At 35.5% G+C, this 26,065-nt stretch overlaps 1 protein-coding gene across 6 annotated transcripts in view; it reads left to right on the forward strand.

Annotated features, from left to right (window-relative positions):
• PAPOLA (poly(A) polymerase alpha) overlaps positions 1-23,965 on the forward strand; it is a 57,893-nt gene extending 33,928 nt beyond the window's left edge. The window contains exons 13-22 of one of the 6 annotated variants that reach the window (XM_025869396.2): positions 391-444; positions 963-1,082; positions 2,577-2,686; positions 6,689-6,810; positions 10,740-10,882; positions 13,537-13,634; positions 13,863-14,083; positions 17,730-17,792; positions 19,653-19,727; positions 21,802-23,965. In XM_025869396.2, the coding sequence (XP_025725181.1) occupies positions 391-444; positions 963-1,082; positions 2,577-2,686; positions 6,689-6,810; positions 10,740-10,882; positions 13,537-13,634; positions 13,863-14,083; positions 17,730-17,792; positions 19,653-19,727; positions 21,802-21,897 (1,102 nt within the window). In that variant the 3' untranslated portion in view covers positions 21,898-23,965. Of the gene's footprint in view, positions 1-390; positions 445-962; positions 1,083-2,576; positions 2,687-6,688; positions 6,811-10,739; positions 10,883-13,533; positions 13,635-13,862; positions 14,084-17,729; positions 17,793-19,652; positions 19,728-21,801 lie in introns of all 6 variants that reach the window. The other 5 variants (XM_025869395.2, XM_025869397.2, XM_025869398.2 and 2 more) reach the window with 5 other exon arrangements.
• The last annotated feature ends 2,100 nt before the right edge of the window (positions 23,966-26,065 follow it).

Genomic DNA, 26,065 nt, shown 5'->3' on the forward strand with positions numbered 1-26,065 from the left:
TCCTGTTTTTGTGGCTAAAGCCTTGGTGCATTGTTTTTATTAAAACAACTTTGTTATAGTAGATTATATTTTAGTGAGCAGCTTATAGATATAAAACATTCCACTGGAGTCTTTGAACCAAACTATCAATTAGTGTTTATTCATTGTTCTTGAATTAAGCTGCTTTGGGATAATTTATAAAATCACTCTTTTTCAGAAGAATTAAACTCACCAATAGTTAGAAACTTGTGGTATTTAGCTTTTATGATTTTATGTACATTTTGAGATTGCAATCCCCCTTGCTAAACTGTTGCTGATCTGTAACTGTAACAAAGCTATTACATTAGGGTGTTAATATCCAGCACAAAGCAGTTAAATAAAATAAATAGCATGTTGTCTTTATCTCCAAAGGCATTATATTGTACTTCTAGCAAGTGCACCAACAGAAAAACAACGCCTAGAATGGTGAGTATAAGATTAGACTTTACAGAGAAAATAAGCAAAAATCAATCAGATAGCTACAGAACACAGCAGATGGGAGAAAGTTTGTCCTTTCATCCAGTCTGGTTTTATTCATAAATGGAACTTTACTACTTGTAATGGAAGTGTAGGAATTTGGGGATCCGTATACAACTTTGTTTTTTGTTTCCCTTACGGAGATCCATTTATCATTAACTATATTTAAAGTGCTTTGTTTTAGCTTACTGATTTTTTTCCTTTAAATATTTGCAGGGATGTCTTTTGTAACCTTCTTAGTTTGAAATGTGGCTTGATTATCCTTCCTCAGTTTTTGCTTCAGCATTTTTGTTTAGAGCCTAAGACTGGTTTTATCTATGGGAGTTCAGATGGTTGAACTGCCCTCACATGTATTTAAGTATGATCTTCATATTACTGCTTTGGGTAACATATTTTGACTTTGTGCATTTTATTTTATTTTTTAAATTAACCAGAATTTTCATTAATACTAAGTGACATTTGTTCAGGGTGGGCTTGGTGGAGTCAAAAATCCGAATCCTGGTTGGAAGTTTGGAGAAGAATGAATTTATTACACTGGCTCATGTGAATCCCCAGTCATTTCCAGCACCCAAAGAAAATCCTGACAAGTAAGCAGTCTTCTAATTTAATCTAGTTGCCTTCTCTCCTTTTTAACTTTTACTCATAGAAGCTTTCTATAGGCAGTTTTTAATAACTAGAGTCACCATTCTGTTGATCACATATGGCACAAAACCAATTTGAGATTAGTAGATTAGGTTTTCCAGATCAGAAACACTGAGGAGACAAATTATTTCTTGAGAAAAATCAATACTAAAATGGTTTTCTCTGGTAATAGTCTAATGATGGTACCTGTGAACTAATTAGAGTTCAAATTCTGCATATCTGCCTTTTAGCATTTCTTAAAATTTCTTTCTTCTCAGCCATATTATACAGTGGTCGTCAGAATAGCTGCTATCCCAAACATGTCTTGCCTTTCATCTTAACTTTTTGAAAGAGAGAACATGCTTTCAATTTACCTTGCAAAAAATCTGATTTGTGATAGATTCTGAAACACTGGGAAGATCTGTTAATAAAAGGCTCACATTATTCTTTTAAGGGTCTTTCATAGGTCAATTTCTGGTTCAGTTGCTGTATTATTATTTATGTGAGATTCTACTTTGCCTGTACTTTGTTGCATTTGGAAGGTGAGGGGAGTTTTAGTAATGAGCTTTTTAAAAAAAATAAAGTAGCATTAAAGAAAGATTGAAAAATATAGGTGAATCGATCATTTGAGATTGTACTGCAGTGGTATAGCCGTTACTCTGATTTGTTGATACAGATTATTTCCTTTTGCAATCCTGTAAAAAGTGTTATTTGAGCTTTTTATAATTTTTTGTTGTTGCAGTCTTAATTATTAAGACTGATCCATTCAGCACATAGATTATTAAATGTTCAAAAGTAGCTGAATCACCCATTGTTCCTATTATTACGCTATAGTCAAATTACTGTTCATGTCATCTTTTCTTCTTTTTCTTTTTTAAAAAAAGATTTATTTATTTTAGAGAGAGAGCAGGGGTTGGGGGAAAAGGAGCGGAGGGAGAAGGAGAGAGAAACCCAAGCAGACTCCGTGCTGAGTGCTGAACCTAACATGGGGCTCAATCCCACGACCCATGGACCCATGAGATCACAACCTGAGCTGAAACCAAGAGTCGGATGCTCAAGCCGACAGCACCACCCAGGCGCCCCTCATGCCACCTTTTCAACTGAGTTTTAAAATTTTAAGGAATATAAAGTTCTAGTTAAAATTTTATGGCTAGAATAAATTTTTTCTCAGATTTTTCTAAAATGTGTTATTCCTTTTCCCTTGTTAGTTTGAACATAATTTTTGTTGTGCCTTTGGATCATCATTAACATTGGCTGTCAGTACCCTGTTTAGTAATAGGAATATGAAGGGCAGGCATGGGGGAGAACTTGGAGTTTTGATGGAGTTTTGGTTTAGAACTTTACTTAGTTTGCTTATACATTTGTATTCCAAGTTTTTCCACATACCTCAGGTTGTCAACCACATTGATAACGTTTTCATGAAGTCTTGATAAACTAGTAACACTTTTCTTACTTTGCAGGGAAGAATTTCGCACGATGTGGGTGATTGGGTTAGTGTTTAAAAAAACAGAAAACTCTGAAAATCTCAGTGTTGATCTCACCTATGATATTCAGTCTTTCACAGATACAGGTATATCTCTCCTTGGATGATCAAAACACGTAACTTGCATATTTGAATTTGTCTTCGTGTGACATTTGCAGTAACTGTTAATTGGGAATATTGAACAGTGATTATCAGAATAATTTTAATGTTTTGGATTAGATTAGTTTCAGTCATGTCTAATAGATAAATGGGTTTTTTTCCTTTGTGATTTTATTAAAGCACAGGGACGGAACCCGTGGGCAGAAAGAGCTGCCACAAAATGGTTTTGGTGTTGTTTTGTATTGTAGATTAAAGTTAAGTAGGACCATTTTAAATTTGTTCACAGTTATTTATGAAATTAGAAACCATCTGAGTATTTGATTGTGTAAAAGACTGAGTCTGTGTCTGACTGCCTCAATAATCTTGAGGCTTAGACGTTTACACAGCTAGACTTCTGGTTATGTGAGGAAATTTTATTCTCTGTGTCAAATATAGACTCACATGTTGATTTACAGGTATAGGGTGATTAGAGCTATATTTCAGATTGACCTATACCCTGAGAGAGAAAACTGAGTTATAACAGTTTATCTAAAGAACAAATGGGTGTAGTTCACAGAAGTGAAGGCTGTATATAGATGCACAACTATTCAAGGGAATGGTGAATATGCATAGAGACAGTGATGAATATACAGGTCCAGTGACTAGAAGGCATGCTTACATAGTCAGGCAGTTGCACCTGTGTGTGGAATCACTAGCAGTGTGACATCTGGGAGCTGCTCCTGATCAGGTGCTGTGTTGGGATTCTGACCATCAGCAGCCTTGCTGTTGGTGATTCAGTAGCAGTTAAAGTTTCAAATGAAACAAGATGAACTCTAAATGAGACACATGGCAGTTGCCTTCTTGGAAAATTCAGATTAAAAATATTCTGTTTCTTACGAAAACTTGAGTTGCTTTCTTTCAAATAATTGATAATTGATAAGTAGGTTTTTCATTTTTAGGAATATAAGTGGAATATGGCACAGTTCTTTATGGTGAGGAACATTGAAGGATAGTGTCCCTAGCAAGTAGTAACCCTTAATAACCGTGACAACAAAAACACTCATAGATTTTTTAGGATGTGATTTGGAGGGTGGTAACTCCACTTGCTGAATGCCACAGAAGTGTTTTTTTCCAGAGTAAAAATTCTGATATCAACTTAAACTATAAACTAAGAAATCATGTAGAGATACTTGAATTAGAAAATTGGTTCTGTGCATTTCATCTCAGTTGAGTTTATCAAAGATTGTGCTAATGAGCCATCAAGATTTTCAAGGAGCTTTTATTTTGGGAGGGAAATGTTTAGTTGTCCTGGACCTTGAAACATTTTAATGGAATACTTTGTGGGATTTTCTTTTTTCTTTCTTTTTTTTAATATTTTATTGGAGAGAGCCAGAGAGAGTGCTCATGCGCATAAGCCCACACAAGCGGGGGGGGGGGGGGGGGAGGTGCAGGGGGAAGGGAGAAGCAGGCTCCCCACTGAGCAGAGAGCCCCACTCGGGGCTCCATCCCAGGACCCTGAGATCATGACCTGAGCGGAAGGCAGATGCCTAACCGATTGAGCCACCCAGGTGTCCCCTTTGTGGGATTGTCTTTTTCTTTTTTTTTTAATTATTTTTATTTAAATTCAATTAACATAATGTATTATTGGTTTCAGAGGTAGAGGTTAGTGATTAATCAGTCTTCTATAACACCCAGTGCTCATCACATCATGTGCCTCCTTAATGTCCATCACCCAGTTAGCCCATCCCCCTACCCCTCTCCCCTCCAGCAACCCTCAGTTTGTTTCCTATGCTTAAGAGTCTCTTTTGGTTTGTCTCCCTCTCTGATTTCGTCTTGTTTTATTTTTTTTCTCTCTTCCCCTGTAATCCTCTGTTTTGTTTCCTAAATTCCATGTATCAGTGAGATCATCTGATAATTGTCTTTCTCTGATTGACTTATTTCGCTTTAGCATAACACCCTCTAGTTTCATCCATGTTGTTGCAGATAGGAAGATTTTATTTATTTGTTTTTTTGGTGACTGAGTAGTATTCCATTGGATATATATACCACATCTTCTTTATCCATTCATCTGTTTATGGACATCTGGGCTCTTTCCATGGTTTGGCTATTGTGGACATTGCTGCTATAAACAGTGGGGTGCAGGTGCCCCTTTGGATCACTACATTTGTATCTTTGGGGTAAATACCCAGTAGTGCAATTGCTGGATCTCAGGTAGCTCTATTTTCAACCCTTTGAGGAACCTCCATGCTGCTTTCCAGAGTGGCTGCACCAGCTTGCATTCTTTGTGGGATTTTCAATTCTCAAATTCTTACTTCCAGTCTCTTCCAACTTCAGATCTTTCCAATCTCAGGTATTGGTAGCTATATCCCTGTAGTTGTTCGAGCTAGAAATCTTGGAGTCCTCCTTGACTCCTGTTTTTCTCATAACTTGATGTTAATGCATTAAAAAATCCTTTTGCCTCTACTTTTGCTATCCATTGAGATTCCTGCTACTAATTGCTATTTCTACTGCTATCACACTAGTCCAAGCCATTTGTCATTGCTCTGTTGTATTACTCCCATTACTACAGTTTCCCTGGCCTGTCCTAGCCCAGTTATTAATGGGATAATAGTTATTCTCACCCAGCATCCAAAATGATTCTAAGCCAAATCATGTCTTGCCTGCTTAAAACCTGTAATGGCTACCAGTCTCATTTGGAAAGAAGTTGAAGTCCTTCCTTACTGTGGTTTGCAAGCTTTTAACTAATCTGGCCGCCTCATTATGTCTGTGGCCTCATTTCCTGTTATAAGTTCAGAATCCTTTATTCCATATGTCTTGGGGCCAGAAAGTAATAAAGTTAGTAAGTAAAATTCCTAGTGGGGCTTGGAGCAACATTTGGTAGTCAGTGACGGTAACATTTCTTCAGGGAACCGTTCAGGATTCACATTAAGCAAAGGTAGAGACCAAATAGCCACAAATAGGTGAGATCAGGGTTTGTTTTTGTCAGATGAGTTTTGGTGCCAATTATAGGAGGAACTTATGTGTCGGGAGCATTTGGGATTTTAGAATTGCTCTTAAGGGATTATGGATCTTGACTTTTCCTTCTCCCCAGTGGCCTTTTTGTTTTACTTAGATATTCCAGACATGCTCTCAACTGAGGACATTTTGTCCTTGACCTTGGATCTTCCTGGAATGCGGTTCCATCAGTTATTTTTGCTTACTTCACTTTCACTCTCCACTCTGATGTCCTCTCAGTTTCTATGCTGAGCTTCTTGTCTTCTTCCCTACTCAGTTTTTCTCCATAGCACTATCATCATCTGATATGAAATATATTTTACTTTGTTTCCTCTTTATTGTATTGTCCCTACTAGACTGTAGGCTCTGAAGTTCTTTTGGTCTCTTATTCTCTGCTGTATCCCCCGTGTGATACAGTATTGGTGCTCAATAAATAATTTGTCATGTGACTGAGTGAATGGATTTTTCCATTTGGGGATTCTCTGGAACTTACTTGGATGAATTTATTTTTAGCATTTTCTTTTTGTTCCTGTGACCTCTATTATTTGAGTTATTCTGTAATAGAAGATGTTAACTACTTGTCTTAAATTTTTATCCTATAGGTTCTTGAAAAGGTATCTTTGGGTTTAGTCAGTAAGTTTGACTTTTGCTGCATTTGTTACATAATTGGGCTAGAATTTTAAATAATAGTGGTAGCACAAAAGGGTATGAAGAAGCCCTTTTTTTCCCAGTTCTGCTTCTTAAAGAGTTACTCTTCAAAGTTATTATCTTAAGAGTAATTAACTGGAAGAGTTAGTATACTTTGTGCTTTTATTCATTATATAGACCTTGTGGTAAAAGGTACTTAGAGTTTGCTCAGGCAATGGATTATGTCAGATTAGAGAGAATATTGGCCTGATAGTTTTATGCACAGGATTGCTAGAAAAGGATCCCTACTTAGAATAGCTTCTCCTAGGTGAGTTTAACTGCCTTTGTTAAAATGTTTCTATTTCTTGTAACAATTTCCTAATTGTGTAGTTTATAGGCAAGCAATAAACAGCAAGATGTTTGAGGTGGACATGAAAATTGCTGCAATGCATGTAAAAAGAAAGCAACTCCATCAACTACTACCTAATCATGTTCTTCAGAAAAAGAAAAAGGTAAATTTAGAAAGTACTTACAAAAGCATTACTAACGTAGTGTTTTTACTGTATTCAGTCTATCAGTACGTCAACATTTAGACTCAGTTTAAGTCATGCTTGAAGTAGATCACAGCATTTTAAAAAAATCTGTTCCAGGGAGCAGTTCCATTATGTGAAACCTTGCTCCCAGTCGCGTTTCTTGCATGTACTTGCAGACCTCAGATAGATTAGTGGCGATGCTTCCTATCCTTATTTTATGTAAGTTTATAGTCTCTTTCAGAGTCTTATGTTCTTATCCACTTAATACCCACATCAGTATTTAATTTCCTTTCCTTTAAAAAGTAAACTAGGTAATATGTGGATAAATTAATTATGTGACTTTTTATAAAAATGGCTTTGTTAAGAATTATAGATGGATATTATTGAAAAATTAAGTTATTGAATATAAAGATCACAAACAGAGGTGATCAGAGTTAATGTTTTGTAGAATGTCGTTCTGGTAATAGTGCTTCCTGTTGAATAACTTACAGCCATATTTTTCTTATTTAGACTTGCTATAAAGGACATATTAGAATTTTAGTGCATAGATGATAATTACATTTTTACTTTATGTGACTTCAAGAATAGGTGGCTTATTTCTATAATGGAATATACACTGCAGTGAAAATGAATGGATTAGAGCTACATCTATTAATATGTTCATTTAAAAGGTTCTGATGAATATGTACTATTTAATAATTTTATATAAGGTTTACAAGTTTAAAAGATGTAAAACAATATATTATTTAAGAGACTATGAAAGAAAAGTATAGCATATATTATGGTACAGGTGTCTTAAGTCAAGGACAAGAACTTTGGAGTAGATAAAGCTGGTTCAATTTCAGGTTCCACTGCTTCTCAGCTGTGAGACTTGGGCCAGCCATATCATGAACATCATGTTCTTGATTTGCTTCTTCTCTAAAATTAGGATAATATATTTACCTACCTCATTAGATATTTTGTGAGGATAACAATGAGCTAATACCTATAACAAGGTGGTTTTGGCTAGTGCTTGGCACATTGCGAATGCTCATTTGTTTCTGTTACACCATAACTTGAGGTAGAGGTACTTTTTTATATTGGTCTAAAATGCAGTTTTAAAAGGCATTTTTGTTTTTAAGGTAACTTAGTACATTAAAGCTTTTATGTGACTTGTTTTCCTCTCAACCTAATGCTTTTATGAGTTAACCAAATAATCTAGAAAGTGGCAAAAAGGTACTGATCTTTTCTCAAGCCATTTTATTTATTTGTAATAAAATATACATAAAGTTTGCCATTGAGTAATTTTATTTTTAAATTAAAATGTCAAGCCAGACATTTGTCTTCTGATTGTCCCTTGGTGTTATTAATAAGTTTAAGCAACCATACTTAAATGTGTATTTACTACATGTAAAAATACATAACCATTTTATGTGTTTTCGGAAGTCAATGTAAATAGGTTGTTATGTTCTTTAACACTTAACCTATTTCTATTTTATTAACACATTTATTTATAACTGAGGTTATTAGATTTTCCAGAACCCTTGATCCTCAGATTATCTTTTAAAACCCCTACATATATGGTATTGTTGATTTTTGAAACAATGGAAGTATAGTTTAAATACATTTTATTTTTATTCTATTAAGGTATTATCTGTCTAAATATAATCTCCTAGAAATAAAAGTTATTAGTGTTCAGAAATAACTTTAAACATTGTATTTATCAAATAAAGCTTAACTGTACTCTTATCACCCTGTAATAGCTACTTTTCACCTCTCAGTGTGTGTTTTTTAAGTTTTTTTATTTATTGAGAGAGAGAGAATGGTAGAGAGAGAGCATGAGAGGGAGGAAGGTCAGAGGGAGAAGCAGACTCCCTGCCGAGCAGGGAGCCCGATGCAGGACTCGATCCTGGGACTCCAGGATCATGACCTGAGCCGAAGGCAGTCGCCCAACCAACTGAGCCACCCAGGCACCCTCAGTGTGTGTTTCTACATAGACTGTTTGGTGCCTATATGTAACCACATATCATATGTATTTTTAAAAGGTTTTTGATGGTACATACCCTTTTGTGACCTGCTCTTTGGGTGTTTATTATGTGTCCAGATTACATTACATTACAGATACTATGTGGCTGCTTAGTATTTTTTTACATGGCTACAGTATGATTATATCTGTCCTTTATTTGACATCATTTGGACTGTTTCTAAGTTGCTGCTAGTAAAATAGCACTTTCTTGTTTTTAGTAGTAGTAGTATCTAGAAATCTAGATCCATGAATCTTTTCTCTTAGACTCTTATTAATAGCTTCCTTTTATTAACTGCTATTTGCAAAGCCCGGTACGAATGTTTTTCTATATTTAATGATAAAACAACCCACAAGTATTGTCTTTTATAGAAGAAACCAAGTGGCTGATAAACTTGCCCATGTTTGTATAGTAGGAGATGTGAATTGGACCTAGGTCTCAGTGCAAAGCGTATGTGTTTATTTCTCTCTGTAGTATGTTCTGTCTTTATCTTTTATTTGAAAATGTGGATAAAACATTTATGATGGCTTGGCATTGAAGTCTCTTGTGCCAAACTTGATATAGACAAAGGCAAAGCAGAGCAACTCTTTTGTGTTCAAACCAGCTAGTTAAAACCTTCAGTTTCATAGATCATCCTCAGCAGTGGCCTGTTGTCTCACAGGTGTTTGATCACCTGGTCAGGCAGGTAACTGTGTAGAATTAGTATAACTTACTTACTGTACAAATCCTTGTCTGGCGGAGAGTGAAATTGGTAGCATTTTTGCATAGGAAAGAAGCTCATTAGAAAATTCATTTCACAACTGACTTCATAAACAAGTGGCATTACTTTCTCTTCCTCTCCATCCTGCCAAATCTCATCTTCCCCATTTGATCAATATTGATTTATGTACAAAAGTAATGTCTGTAGTGCTAGATAAAGAATGTCTTGTCATTTGGGGAACTAGAGTGCGCACACGCACACACACACGGGTTATGGGTTTTTGTCAACAGTGCAGTCATTTCCATTAAAATGTTTCTGTAGGTAAGTGGAGCACCAAGGCTTAAAAGTATTCTGGAAAAAAGAACTGAAGAAATCAATTTGATATTGCAATACTATTGGTTGTAGAAACAGAAACTAAGTTCTTTAGAAATCAACTTTCATCCCATAGAAACATTCATAGTTTAAGCTTTATTTTGGTTTTCCTATATTAAGTAACATTTTGAGTGCTTTGATTTTTAAGAAGCAGGACTAGCATTAGGATTTACATGTGGATATTAGATTTCACTTTCAGGAAATTATTTCTGCTTCTCTTTTCACAGGATAATTTATACTATTAGATGTACCATGTTAAAATTCTAAGTTGGCAGTCAGAGCACCAGAAATTCTTGGTTTTGAGAGAGCCTCACTTATTTATAGATTTTTAGAAGTGGTACTATGCTGTACTTATTTGATAGTTGTTTTGACATTACACAATTTTATGTTCATTGTAGAATAATTAAAAATTGATTTAAAAAAATTGGTCATAATCCCAAAAGCCAGATATACTCATTGCTAGTATTGGGTTTATCATTAAGACTTTTTTCCTAATATTCCTAATATATATGTGTATGTGTCTGTATATATTTATAGTTATCTGATTTAAGATCCGTGTGTTTTCACATTACAATGCTTTTTAGCATGCAGTGTGTCTTGTGGAAAATGTGTACGTTTAATATAGCATTCTTTTCTCCTTTTTTCTCCCATGGAAGAACTGTAGTGTAGTCAGGCCTCTTAGAAGTCTTTACCTTGTAAGTCACCATGGCACTTCTGAGTTTTCATGATTTATGCTTTGTAGTAGAAATCATATATCAAAGTAAAATATGTTCATGTTTCAAAGATGTGGGTAAAATAAAGATATATTTGACTAAATATCTTATTAATTGCAGCATTCAACAGAAGGTGTCAGATTGACGCCTCTGAATGACAGCAGCCTCGACTTGTCTATGGACAGTGATAACAGCATGTCTGTGCCTTCACCTACTAGTGCTATGAAGACCAGTCCATTGAACAGTTCTGGCAGCTCTCAGGGGTAAGGAAAGCGAGGGAATGAAGTGGAGTGGCTGTTCACTAAACGTATTTGATGAATTCTCTTGTTAGAGTCATCTATTTAGAATATTTATTCCCCTTTTAATTTTTTAAAAATAGCAATTAAACTTATTTTGGGGGGAAAATAATTTTTATTTTTGTCCTATTGTGTCATACTTGGATTCCGTTTTTGGGACAGGTGTACCTTAATTCAGATACGAATGAATGTTAGCACCGTAATCCCTCATTTCACATACAGATGGTCCCTGACTAACATGGTTTGACTTAAGATTTTTTTACTTTACAGTGGTGCAAAAGCAGTACACAGTAAAACCATACTTTGACGTTTGAATTTTGAGCTTTTCTGGGGCTAACAGTATACCATACGGTAGTCACTTGTAGTGCCTTGCAGCGAGCTGCAAGCTCCCCGTCAGCCCTGCGCTCATAGGTCAACAGCCGCTACACCGACACCCATTCTGCACCCATGCAGCCATTCCGTTTTTCACTTTCAGTACAGTATTCAATAAATTACATGAGATAGTCAACACTTTATTTTGAAATAGGCTTTGTGTTAGGTGCTTTTGCCCAATTGTAGGCTAATGTAAGTGTCCTGAGCATGTTTGAAGGAGGCTAGGCTAAGCTGTGATGTTTGGTGACTATGTGTATTAAATGCATTTTCGACTTAAGATATTTTCAATTTATGATGGGTTTAATAGGATGTAACCCCATCTTAAGAAAGCTCTGTATATTGAGGCTTCTGCTGCCTCCAGTGAACTGTATGGTATGCTAGGGAGAATGGACAAGAGGGATAAAATCACCTTTCTGTTCCGGAGCTGCTTACATCTGTGTAGCAGGGGAACAAATCTGTGGACATGTTAGGGGTCTGCTAAGGAAGGTGAAGGTCTTTGTGGGCTGGTCTTAGTTATAGGGAACTTTTTTTTTTTTTTTAAGAATTAAATGTCTTTAAAAACATTGAACACAGATAAACATTTTTGTTAAGAAATACATGGCTATGGTGGCAAAAACTAGAACACAAAAAGCCATATTTATGTTTAACCTTCTATAAATTTTTCTAGTGTATCCTTGCAGAATCTTTTTTTTTTTTAATGGAAATACTAGGGTATCTTCAAAGGGATTTGTATAGAAGCCTTTTGTACTTTGAGTTTATGCACATGTATGTAAAATAGTAACTATGTATTAAGTAACTTCAGAAGTTTAAACAGTGTTAGTTTCTTATGTAATACTAAATAACTTCTGTAAATAAGACTTCCGGATTTTAAGTTTACAACTGTATATTTGCTTAGCAAATTTTGAGTATTTATTATGCACTAGCCATTTTGCCAGCTATTTCTGGTTTTCTTCTTGCATCTGTGGTTGTTCTCTGGCCAGCTCTCCCTTTCTGTTGAAGTCGTTAGATGCGTGTGCCCTTGAGGGCGCTCTCCTCGGTACTTGTCCCTGCTTGGTATTCTCCCTTGGGGGGAGTGGGATCACCTGCCCTTGTTGACTTCATTTACTTCTATGTACCAGTGAACTCCAAAGCTTTTTCTTTCTTTTTAAATTTTTTTTTTTAAAGATTTATTTGGGAGAGCACGAGAGGGAGAGGGAGAGAGAGAATCAAGCAGACCCCGTACTGAGCACAGAGCCCAACATGGGGCTCAATCCCAGGACCCGGAGATCATGACCTGAGCTGAAACCAAGTGTCGGACACTTAATCGACTGAGCCACCTAGGCACCCTGTGAACTCCAAAGCTTTAATAAGCTGATTGCCCTGGTTACGTGCAAATGTCTTGTAGGCACCAAAAGTCTTAAGTCCTTTCGTGTCGCCTTGTCATGGCGTCATTGTTCCACAGTTGCAGAGTGTGAGCTATAGCTGAGGGAGCGAGAATAACCACAGAGGACTTTTTGCTTTTAGTTTTCTTTCAAGGGGTAATTAAAATGAGATATTTAACTGCGATAGGATTTATCTGAGACAGAAGAGTTGAAGAAACAGGAGACTAAAGGATGGATGATTTGAGTTTCCTGAAATGACAGGAGGGAGTGGGATCCAGAACATAGAAGAGGAGGGATGGCTTTGAAAGCCTTTGTTGTTTATCTGGGCCACTGGGTGGTTTTTTAGGGTGTCACAAACCCTTAGATTTTGTATGCAGAAGCTTATTTCTATTTCTCAGACCATTTTCTTATTTATAGCCTTTGACGGAATTTGCTTATACCCCAAATCCATTAAGTCTGTTCCCCCAAATCAGATACAGATTGTATTTAAAACTGTCCTGTTTAATATGCTAGTCACTAGCCACATGCGGCGATTTAAATTTATTAATATTAAATAAAATTAAATATTCAGTTTCTCACGAGCCGAGTAGGTGCATCTGTATAGTGACTTACCATACTGGATAGCACAGCTATGCGACATTGTTCCAGAGGGTTCTGTCGGACAGCACTGCTTTATAGAGTGTGTGCTTTGGGTTGTTGGTTATATTTTAGCATATAAAGTCAGTTACTAACATATACATAGAAGTAAAACCAAAGAATCGTTTCCTTTAGAAAATAACTTCCGTATTAAATTTTGTTACGGAATTTTATTTTATACTTTTCTGTTTGCTTTTTCACTTTTTTCTTTTTTTCTTTTTCTTTCTTTCTTTCTTTTTTTTTTTTTAGCAGAAACAGTCCTGCTCCAGCTGTAACAGCAGCATCTGTGACCAACATACAGGCTACTGAAGTTTCTGTGCCACAAGTAAATTCCAGTGAAAGCTCAGGGGGTAAGGAGATTGGGTTGACAGACTTGAGAATCCTTACACCGTATTTGGTGTTAGCCTTCATTTTGAAAGATGGCTTTATTGATTAAGTGGTTCGAATTCAGTTTTTTAATGCTATTGTATAATTATCAATGAAATAAAATAAAATTCAGAGACTGAAAGCTTTACTTGTAACTTTCTGTTGACAGGATTTATTGTAATTTTTATGTGTTCATGTACTTACCTACTTAGGTACATCGAGTGAAAGCATTCCTCAAACTGCCACACAACCAGCCATTTCACCACCACCAAAGCCTACGGTCTCCAGAGTTGTTTCTTCAACACGTCTGGTAAACCCACCACCTAGACCTTCAGGAAATGCAGCAACAAAAATACCTAATCCTATAGTAGGAGTCAAGAGGACATCCTCACCTCATAAAGAAGAGAGTCCTAAGAAAACCAAAACAGAAGAGGTATCTATATATTAGTTAGCCTTGGGAATACCAGCCTGCCTATTTTAAAGTCCAGTAGAAGAAAATCTTTGTGAGCCAGAATTGAGAAGCAGCAAGGAAGAAAGCTTTTAGAAAAAGTTTAGGTAGTACTTTAGGGCCATAGTCTCTTCACCCTTCTACTCTTCTCAAAGCGACTACCTCTTCCATAAAGCTGTGCCTCATTTAAACTTAGCTTGTCTAGTCTATAACACAGTTTAGTATGTCATTCCAGTTTCTTATTCTCTCACAGCTGTATCTTTTATGTGTACTGATTCTTTGATAGCCTCTTTGGACACAGTTCTGTGATCCAAATGGAGTTTTGGAGTTTCTTACACTGTACTTGTTATTACAGGGTTACTGAATATGAGGTTTTCAGGGAATTCTTACTGAATAACTGGCCATAGTTGCAAAGTCAGATTAATTTTGAGACCTTGAATGATTACTTCCTCCAACCCTTCAGGAAAATTTCTAGCAATACTTTCACTTTTTATAGTGGCCAGTTTACCTTGCCAAAGTCTCAGATAGTTTTAGGGAAACCATTAAAAGTGTATATTGATTTTGGTGGTGGTTTTAAAATACAAAACAGAAGTAAGTAGCCTTGTTACACAATTTGCTCCCTGGAATCACTCTCAGGTTGTTTTCCTGTTAGTAGAACAGTCATTGTTGCCCCAGAGATTACAGTCCAAAAACTCCAATTTCATTGTGATTTTTGGTTAAAAATTTGTTACTTAGGAGTTTACTCATTTTACCAAAGTTTCTTTAGAAAAGGAAGAAAAAATCTGGATTTTTCTCATGGGAGTGTTTTGATCTGTAATAGTGAAATATTATTATCTTTAATTTGTAAGTGTTCTGTTCCCCAGCTTATTCTGAAGCCTTTGGGTTTAGATTTTTTTGGATATGGTCACTATTAACTAAATATGAATAATTTGATGAATTTTGTCGCTTTAATGATGCTGAATGAAGAATGATTATATCATATCACGCTTTATAACACATGTTCTGAAAACCTGTCTGCGTAGTTATTTCTTAAGGCAGTGATTTTCAGCCTTGCTTGTACATCAGAATTTTTCAGAGTGATTCCCCCCACCCCCAATAGAGATTTTACGGCCTCCTCCAGATACACTGAATCAGAGACTCCAGAAGTTAGGCCTGGGAATCTTTTATTCAAACCCCCCAGTGCTGCAGGACTCTGTTGTGCAGCAACCTAAAAATGTGCTGATTTTGGTGGAACTCCACATTGTGTCTATTGATACTTGTTTGGAGTTGGCAGAGCATTGCAGAATTCACATTTCTTTTTATCTCAGTAAGTATATGTAAGCATAACTGGAGATGCCTATTCATTCTGTTTACTTCTGTTAATGGTTTAATCCCTTAATGTCTCCGGAGAGCTCTGACTCACGGTGTACCGGCATAATGCTGGTAGGTTCATTTGCACTTACTTTGGTAGAAAACACTCCTGGTTCCTGTCTAGATAGAGAGGCAATAGGAATATAGGATTTTTTTTACTTAGTATGGACAATTTTAAGTCTATACACAAGTAAAGAGAGTCATTTCCTATGCTTGCATACCCACCGTGTAGCTTCGGGTGCAGTGGGCTCTGCCAGTCCCTACATCCTTCATTCTTTTGGCCTTTTCCATCTTCCTCTGTCTGGACTATGGAGATTAACAATCCAGACATCATATCATTTCGTCAGTATTTTTAAAATCATGTATCTAAAAGATAAGGATTACAAAAAAGAAAACATAAACAATAAACTTATCCCGCTTAGAAAAATCAAATATCTAGTTAGTGCTCAAGCGACCCTGATTGTATCATCATTGATTTTTTTTTTTTAAGTCTTTGTTCCATTCTGTAACTGCATAAGATCCCTGTGTAGCTATTGATTGATTTCTCTTAAGTATTCTTTAAAACAGATTTCCCTTCCTTTTTTCCTTGCAATTTTTGTTTTGTTTTTTAATGTTTTCTCACAGTCTGGGTTTTGTTTATGGCGGCTTCATGGAGTTGACTAACAAAAAACAGTTTTATGATATAGAAGAGACCTGAGGATCTTAGGTATCGTATAGGCTGATCTCCTCATTTTCCAGAAGGAGGACCTTGAGTTTCAGTGGTTTTTCCACTTATAAAGCTAATTAAAGTCAGAGTCAGGAATAGAGCCCAGGCCTAAATCTCATGGTGCTAAAGGAGAAGATCATCATTTTGGAGCTCTCCTAAACCGGATCTTTTATTCTCTGTTAATGAGTACTTGTTATTAGAAATTTTAACAAACCAGAAAGAAACACTGGTCTTAATTAATCATGCACTAACGTGTATAGACAGGAAGGGTTCAGGGGTGGTCAGGGAGGTGTACTGCTGCTTAATTTGCATCATATGAGAAAGGTGTAAAATAAAAATAGACAAATGTTTGCCCTGGATTGTATGCTTAAACGATGCTATATATCTATTTTTAAACTTTTTCTTATGGAAAATTTCAAACATGTACAAAATTATAATGAACGGTCCTGTTTGCATCACTTAGCTTCCGCAGTTAACAGCTCACGGCCAGCCTGCTTCATCTACACATCTACTTCCTTTTCCCTTGTTATGAAGCAAATCCCAGGCGTGTCATTTCAGCCATAAATATTTCTGTGTGTATCTAAAGATAAAGACTTCTGAAAACACAACTGTAGTTTATTATCACCATATATGTGTGTGTGTATGTATATATATGTGTGTATATATCAGTATATTTACCAGTATTAGCAATAATATCTTAGTGTTATATATCCAGTCAGGTTTGATATTTGCCCTGTTACCATTACTGTTTTTGAAGTTTATAACATTTGCAGGATACAAATAAGATCCTTATTAGAATTGGTTTATATTACTGTTAAATTTCTTCTACTCATAGAAACATGGTTTCTATGTCTTGTTATAAAGCTACATTTAAAATTATAATTTTCCTTAGTAAATACAGCAGAGAAATTAGGGTTAAAATAGTTTTTCTTAGAGGGTGTTAATTGCAAGTCACTGCAGGAATGGGAAAGTACAGCCATCTTTGGCTTCTCTTTGCTTTCTTTACCGAAAATGAGTTGTTTTGAATATAATAAATTAAAAAACTAAGACTGGAAGAGAGCATTTCTCAAACCTCCAGTTCTTCAGGATGTTACTAAGTTTTACTAAGCGGGGGGAGTCTGTGGTTAATTAAGTTTGGGAAAGTTAAAGAGGTGTTCTTTATAGAACTTCTCAGACCCTTTTATAAAAAGTGCTAATATGTATGTGAATTTCCCAGAATGGGGGTCTATCGATAGGATTCCAAGTTTCTAAATTGTTTGATCAATGAACTCTTTTTTTTCTCTTCCTTACAAAAAATATTTTATGAACTTAGTGGTTTTAGGAATGTGATTTAGGTGGTGTTGATCAACAGTAACCGCTTTCTTCATATTCTTTGGAAGATAACTGAAGCCAAATTAAATATGTTACATTAAAATTTTTTTTTTCAAATGAATGAGTGATCTACTTTAAGGCCATAGTTGATCTTACAGGTTAAATTATTTTATAATTTAAAAAATTTTTGTCAATTAAAGCATTGATTGGCAAATAATCTAAATTTTTCATTTTAGAGAATAAAGCTTTTTTTTTCAAAAACAGGATGAAACAAGCGAAGATGCTAACTGTCTTGCTTTGAGTGGACATGATAAAACAGAAACAAAGGTATACTAATTTAGCCTTGGAATACATACACAATTAAGAGTATGGAAGATGTGATAGAAATGTCTCTAGAATTTTGTACTGTCTTTTGTTCTATAGGTTTTAGGTTGTTTTCAGTATAGTTTTTAGAGAAGTGTTCGTCCCTTTTGAATGTTAATTTATAATGCTGAAAGTGAATTTCTCAAATGTTTGAGGTCCTACTAAATGCAAGGTAATTTGGGTGGACACTGAATGGAATAAAGTGATGAGTGAGGCATGTTCTGTGCCTTTAAAAGAACTTACAATTAAGTAGAGAAGATAAGAGGTAGAAGCAACTAATTATATTATCAAAGAAGATCAAAGTAATTGAGGCTGCTGGGGTGGTGAGGGGCAGAAGCAGTGGGATGTTATTTCTGACTGAAGAAACAGTAAGAGGCTTTGTAGAAAGACCATGTCATATTTGACGTAGTCCTTGAAGGATATGTAGGATTTGGGGCAGTCCAAGATAAGAAGGTCATCTTACTCTTGGGTGGGCGTATTGGTATGTTTTGAGAATCAGTTTTTGGCAGAAGGTTCTGGCAAGAGCCTTCTGGAGTGCATGGGGCTTGAGATGAAGTAGATGAGATGAGAGAGAGTGGTTTCGCCAAACCGTATTAGACTCTAAACATCATTTTTTCAGAAATTGAAATGTACTGAAGGCTTTTACCTTCTTCCTCTTATTTAAGGTAGAAAATTTGGAAATCCTCCTCCAAAATTATTCCCATAATCGACATTTGAGCAAGTATTCTTTTGGTGTCTTTATAGATTTTATTTGGGCATACATACCAGTGCCTTTGCTTTCAAATCTTTATTCACTCTGTAAACCAGGAAAAATTGTTCCTGTGATTATATAATTTACAGAATATTAATAAGCTATCTTAAGGCTGTAACCCTATTTTATTCAACCAGTTCCCAGTTGTTTCTATTAAAAAAAGAAAGTTCTTACTGTAGCATTGACTGTAGGTAAATACCTGCCATCCATTTATATTTATTAGAATAAATTAATGAAAGAGGAGTTACCGAGGCAAATAGTATGCTTACTTTTAAAACTTGATACGTAACTCCCAATTTGTGCTTCAGAAAGCCTGAACTTCCATTTCTGTTACCTGCGTCCTGTTTACCCCGTTCTTTTTCATAAGAGAAAAATTGACATTTCATTGTTTTATTACTGTATATGTTGTTTTATAGAAATTCAGATTTTTACATATTTATTTTCATTTGTTTGTGTATATATGTAGTATTCTGTTTTGTGCACAGCTTTAAAAACATTGAGAGCAGTGGCATGACCTGGTTCTCCCTGTATTTTCTGATAATATTTATAACAGATCCCTGCATTGATTATTGAGGAGGGGAGGAGAAACAAACAAAAAAATGTTTTAGGGACTTTTTTTTTTTTCTACTTTTAATCGAAGGTGTGGGAGCAGCTTTTATCCTTTAGAAAAGGTAATTTTATTTAATGATATTAACGGGGTTTTGTTTTTTTCACATAGCTAGGGCTTAGGTATGTAGTGTGTTAATTATTGTCTGGGCAGCATTTCATAATGTGCCTGTGTGTGTCTTTAATTATTATTTGCTCCAAATGTCCAAGTTGGAGGTAGCTGGAAAGTCAGGAGATACTCTGACCATGCCCATAGAAATGCAGTAGGTAAATAGAAACGTATGTGTATGTGACAAGGGCGAGGTGGCCTGCGGCCAGGCTCACTACGTGATTTTGTGATGTGGTCCCATCTTTCTCTTGATCCTCCTGTCTTCCAAGTTGTCTTCTTTATTAGCCACCAAACCCAGTCATGTTCTTTTATTCTTTTTTTTAAGTCTCTTTCCTCCCCCGTCCTCTTTGTCTCACAGGAACAACTTGATACAGAGACAAGTACAACTCAATCAGAAACTATTCACACAGCGGCTTCTCTGTTGGCCTCTCAGGTACTAAGTGCAAAAAGCAAGGACAGTTTGTAAATGTTGTTAAGATTAGTGTGGTATAATGAATTAAAATGAGCATATACAGAAGACAATTAAAATTCTCTCTGTAACAGTAGTTACTCGCTAGCCTATCAATGTGTGTATCGTAGTTTAAAGGTAGAGCATCAGATTTGATAGAACCATTGTTTTGCACTGTCAAGATGCTAACTCATCCCCTTATATATTATTTGATATTGCAAATTATTTAAATCCTCACTAGTCACAAAATGCAGTATTCATATAAAGGTTTTCTCTACAGATCAAAGAGTGAATTTTAAATCATGACAACTAAAAAACATTCTTTGTGGATCTTTTTGTGAGGTTAAAATGATTTTTTTCTTTTTAAAATGTGTTTCTGTCTCACATTTTACTTCTGATTTTCAGTTATTAATTTAGTGTAACCCATAATTCTTTCAAATTATTTTTCATTTGTCCTAGAAATTCTGTGATAGTCCCTTGTTACATACAGTAGGCACCTAGAATCTTTTCTTTCTTTTTTAATACTGATTTGTGAACCTTCATTTTGTTCGTGAAACATTGATTTTCCTTTTGAACCCTTTCAAAAATTGAGTATACTTCAAAGTCTAGGTCATATTCTGACACAAAGTAAATATTTTCTTTAAGTAGATGTTGAACTGGTGACCCTCTGCAAGACCACTGAGATCATTGATGCTCACAGTGAGGCTGCTGAACTGAGGCAGTGATACTTTGCTGCTTTGTGGCTCAGAGTTATTTTAATGTGATAATTTTAAGATGTGTTTTTGCTAACTATTAACCCACATAGCCTCTAAAGAGAGAAATATCATGTTGACTTTCTGGAATGTCATTTATTTCCATAACTTTTATCTAATAAAAATTTGGGGTGGAGGAAGTAACTAAAACAACATGAGGAAATGTGCTTGGCATTGATACATGGACACAGTAGTCTATTGGTCTTAAGCTCCTGTGATGTGACTGCATGTCTTTTGGCCTGCCACATTACTCTGGGGAACTGTTTTCATAGTTTTATCTTTTATTAAGTTCATCCCTATGGTGATGAGTACTCGTGGGTATTTGCCTTTTTGTATTTTAATGGGGGAGGTAGAACTTCATTTCTAATGTAAAGATTTGTAGAGCCACTGAGAGAAAAATCACCCAGTTAATAAAAAGAGTGATGATGTTGATTACAAAAAAAAAAAAAAAAAATCCCTATATTTGGTGAAACAAGGGGTGTATTTCTTTCTGGGGAAATGATGATAATATTGTGGCTGTGTGTAATAAAGAATCCTTATTGTTTTGATATAACTTGAGATACTTACAGACAAAATGGTAGCATCTCTGGGATTTGCTTCAGAGTAAGCTTGGGAGTGAAGGTGGGGGGACGGTGGATGGTTCTGGTTGGGCCGCTGGCGAAGCTCGGTAATGGCTACATGGGATTCATCATAGAATGCGCTCTACTTGTGTGGATGCTTGGAATTTCCCATAATAAAACATTTAAAAATTTCTCTCTGTTTTTGAATGTTAAAGAAGGCTTGTGATTTAATCTTTTTTAACATGAAGTTTTCCTAAAATTTAGAATAACTAAATTATTGCTGAGTTGTATAGATTTAATTTTATAATGTTTAGGGGTCAGAAAATAATGTCCTGGTAACTGCCGCTCCTGTGTGTGTGTTCTCCCACACGGGGGCACTCCAGCACCAGTTACCATCACAGCTGTTCCTGTTACTACAAGTAAATACAGTTTAACATGACTTTAACAATTATATGACAGGTCATTCTTAGAGGAGTGTGTCTGTGAAAGTTGTATTTTAAAATTAGGAGTTTCCTGTGTATTGCTAAAACATTCATATTTTATTATTTGAAAATTACAAGTGTAGAACAAATAGTTTTATAGTAATAGTCATGTTTATTTGTACTTCATTCTTGTTTCTCTTTAAATTTTTAATACTTCTGTCGTAAGGTCCCATCCATTTCTTAGAAAGTAAAGCAGTGGAAAGTAAATCTCATTTTTAAGTTACAGTGCTTTGAACAATGTTGTGTTCTTTGCTTTCGTTCTCAGAAAACATCCAGTACAGACCTTTCTGATATCCCTGCTCTCCCTGCAAATCCTATTCCTGTTATCAAGAATTCAATAAAACTGAGATTGAATCGGTAAAAACAACCTCAGGGGTCCATAAACAATATCTGCCAACTCAACCTGTTGTCTTCAAATGCTAAAAAAGGAGAATGGAGGGTACAAGACTAGACATGACTGAAAATGGATTTAGGTTTTTTTTGTGACCTCCCTTACTGGGCTAATCAGCACTTGATCGGAAGTCCAGGTTAGTATGTGAAGCCAGGAGTACTATTATTATTGTGTTAGCAACAGTTGCATTAACTATTTCAAAAAATTACTGCCTTTAAAAAAAAAAAAAACACCTCAAGCTATATTTGTATCCATAATTGACATCTGGATCGGGTTTATGTTTGATGCATTGTTTGGAAAATTTGCAATACAAACTGGCATAAGAATTCCTTGTTCGATGATGCACTTTTATGTATTTTTTTATTAGAAAGTAGAACTAATTTTAGATTTTCAGCTTGATGGATTTTCATTTTTTCCTGAAAAATTTCCTTTACCATTAGTCTTCAAATTGGATACCATTGTGCGGTGGCGTACTGTTCTACTTCAGAGAAAGGATGAGAGGACATCTAGTTCAGGCCCTGTGCAGTAGCTGCAACCCTTAAAAATGAAATGTCAACTCTAGGGGTATATATTTGACATTGAAAGAATAATTAGGAAATAGTTGGTTTTGATGGGGTCATGATTAAGAAATGATATATTGGTTTTATTTATAGAATTGTTTAGAGTGCATACAAATCAGCAATCAGCCAGCAAATATTTTTCTTTGAGCTTATTAAAGCTCCATATTCTTTTGCCTTCAATCTGTTGTCTTCGAAACAAAGCTTTTTGCTCCTTCCCCCTTTTCTTTTTCCCTTTTTGCTTGTATGCATAAGGTAGAACTTAATTTCATAAGAAACAAAATGCCAGTATTTTCTTAAGCCATGATGTGAAACCAATGATCCTGTGGCCATGTGGCACAGAACACTAAATTTTGGTCCTGTGGCTGAAACTTTAGGGTGACTAAAAGAAAAATGCATGATGCCCTATCCGGGACGGCCGTTTGATCTCTGGACATGCGGAATTTTGTACACTCCACAGAACTCCTCTCTGTAGTAAAGTTGATTTTCAATTTTAAATGTGGGCAAAAAGGCATTTTCTCCAAGAATTTTAAACTAATTTTTATTTTTAAAATGGTTGACCAAAATTTGTCAGTAAATTTTACATGTAGAAACATTTTAAAAATCATTTCTAGCAAGCACTTGGCATCTAGTCAGCTCTCTACTCCTTTTCATTTTGTTTTATCCGATCAATAGGTTAGGAACTCCTTTCTGCAAAGAAAAGAAGTCCTCATAATTAAGCAGCAGAGCATCCATCTTCACGAAGTATGAGGGGTGCCAGATGTTGATAAACTTAGTTTATTCTTTCCTAATCTGGACAAAGCAGACCTAACAGATTTTCTGATGAGCATGTTTATGAATCTTCCATTGTGCTCCATTCTTATCACATGTGCATTTTTCATGTTAAACTGCAGTTACTTAAACTCTTCCCCTGTCCTTCTAAATTAATTTTCCAAAGTTGGAGTGTAGTCTTTCCCCTTAGGCTATGCATTAATTGAGGCTTTCTTTTCACCGTACCTTATGATGTCTAGTAGACAGTGTTTCCGCTTCCCACATCTTCGCTCCGCACACTCACCTTGCCCTTCCTCCCACCACCTAAGAAAAAAAGATGGTCATGCTAACAGGTGAAGTGTACAAGGTGTCTGTGTGTTTTGTATAGCTTCAGAGTTAGATTGAAATTGCCAGGCACAGATTTAGTCTTGTCATTTTGTTTACACATTGGGGAAAAAAAAATTCAGTTTATTAAACGTTTCATGTAACTGCACCCAAGTTTTGCCAAGCTGGAAACTTGGACCTTTTCTGTGTAGTGACTTTTTAATTCTAGTTTTCATAACCTGGAGATCAGACTGTTGCTTTCGCATGATGTATGTAGTGTCTCATGACTGGAGTTTGCTTTGTTTTATAGTATCTGTACTCCTTGTATTTTTCAAGAGCTATTTTGTAAACAGATGATGTATTTCTCCATTGAAAACACAATAAAAAAAAAAAACAGCACAATCCCACAGTTGGCTGGTTTCTTTTGACTGACTTTATTTCTCTTGTTTTTTCAGTGATAAATTGGTTCTACTTTTAAGTTTATGGTATGGCCATAAGTGAAGATTTGCAAAAGAATTTACTTTGCTTACATTTAGAAAAGATTTGCTTCTGGTTAATTTATACTGTTAGTGGCAGCCTAGTATTAATTGATATCTTCATGATCACTATTTTTCATGTAAGTGATCATTTGGGAGGAAAACGTGAATGTAGTTACTAATAATTCACTCTCAGCTGTCCCATTGTCTACAGTATTTATTTTGTGTATGTAGACTATATGCCTTTTCTGTATATTTGTTTCGTGCACATAGACAGTGTACTGCTGATTGGTTTCCTTTTCAAAGTTGGTTTTCAATTATTTCTATGTCAGCAGGTGGCACTGTTGTTTTTCAGTGGGTTTAGGATTATAGACCACAAACCAGCTAGGATCTTCTCTTTCTCATTTTACCAAACCCAAATCAGATAGTGCTTTTCTTAAACCCCCAGATGCTCAACCTTGCATACTAACTCATGGGTTAGGAGAGAACTGCTTTGTATGTTTGTAATGGCCAACTCCTGAGTATGGCTCTCTTAAGTGCCTTGAGTGGAGGGATGGACCTCCTGATGTTAGAGTCATTATTCTAATGGACATGCAGTCTTGTGTATTTCGTTCCTGAAATTCCAAATTCTAATACCTTTATTATATATAAAACAATATACGACTGCAACATGGGATGACTTTTCATTAAGCTTTCGGGAGTATTAGGAAAAGGGAAGATACTGTACAAATTACCCTTGGCCTCCATCGTTCACACCTACAGAGTTGAATTTGCGGGACTTCCTCTACCTCGAGAGACACCTAAACATGGGACTGAATAGCCCACTTTCTGACTTTGATCACCCACACGGTCTTTTGGCTTTTCATGCATCTTGCTGAATTAGTAAAACAAGTAAAGGTGTGTTTTGTGGCTCTGGGTATATTCTGGAATAAAGTTTGTATTTTTCTAATTAACACCTCTGTTTTTTTTTTTTCCACACAGAAAAATGTTTTAGAGCTCTGCGTAGTATTAATTCTGGCTGCACTCAAGGTGGCAATAAGTGATCAGCAGCTCCAAGTAGTAATTGATGTATGAAAGGGTAAATCATTAACATACATAAGCTTGTAGAACAAGCCCTGGGAATGCTGTTTGTGCACTTAAATACATTTAAGCAAAAAGAGAAACTGTTTATCTAAAAAGGCATTGAATAATCCTTTGGATATAGTTTTTTCTATTTTAATTCTAATAAAAGAACAGCACAAGGAAAATTAGTTGCTTTTAGCCTGAATTGTATGTTTTGATATTTTTTTTTAATTCTCTGTTTTATTCCTTTACTGTTAGTTTTTTTTTTTTTTTTTTCAAACCAGAATCACAAATGGATGCTGTCTTAAGAGCTGAACTTGCTGGTACATGAAATATTAAGTGTGTTCTGTAATAAACACGACTTTCAGTCATATAGCGACAAGTGGTCTGTTTAATTCCGTGTGGTGTTTGTTTTTTATATTTGTGTAAACAATTTATTCATCCTTTCTCTATACTTACCAGTTTAAACATCCTTGTGACATCTTATGTAACTTTATTGGCACCAGGAAAGATGGCATCAGTATTTCTGAGCCATGTATTTTAGAAGTGGTTGCATATACTTGATCCTAGAACTGATTTTATGTACTTGGGAAGTCATTTCAACTTCTCTTCCTCAGAGACATACTTCTGTCTCAGTGCTCTGCAGACATCACTGTAGCTGATCAGTGATCAATCATACATGGATTTTCCTGAACGGGATGGAATTTTAAGTGCATTTTTTTTCTTTCCTCATCTCCCAATTCACAGGCCTTTCCTCAAAAGGGTAGAATTAAGGCTATGCTCAAGTTCACATTTCAGAAAGCTTAGGTTTGTGTGAAAGGTGGTGATTTCAGTTATTATGCTTTCTTCCTGCAATTACCTTTTTAAAAAATGCTTCACATTTACAGATAGCTAAAAATCATATCTAAAAAGGGCAGAGTTGTTTGGATTTTATAGCTTAACCACCAACTGTTTAAAATGTTAACTTTG

This window comes from Callorhinus ursinus, unplaced genomic scaffold, assembly GCF_003265705.2.
Source record: "Callorhinus ursinus isolate GAN/ISIS: 27379988/994484 unplaced genomic scaffold, GSC_fseal_2.0 scaffold8, whole genome shotgun sequence".
Lineage (NCBI taxonomy): Eukaryota > Metazoa > Chordata > Mammalia > Carnivora > Otariidae > Callorhinus > Callorhinus ursinus.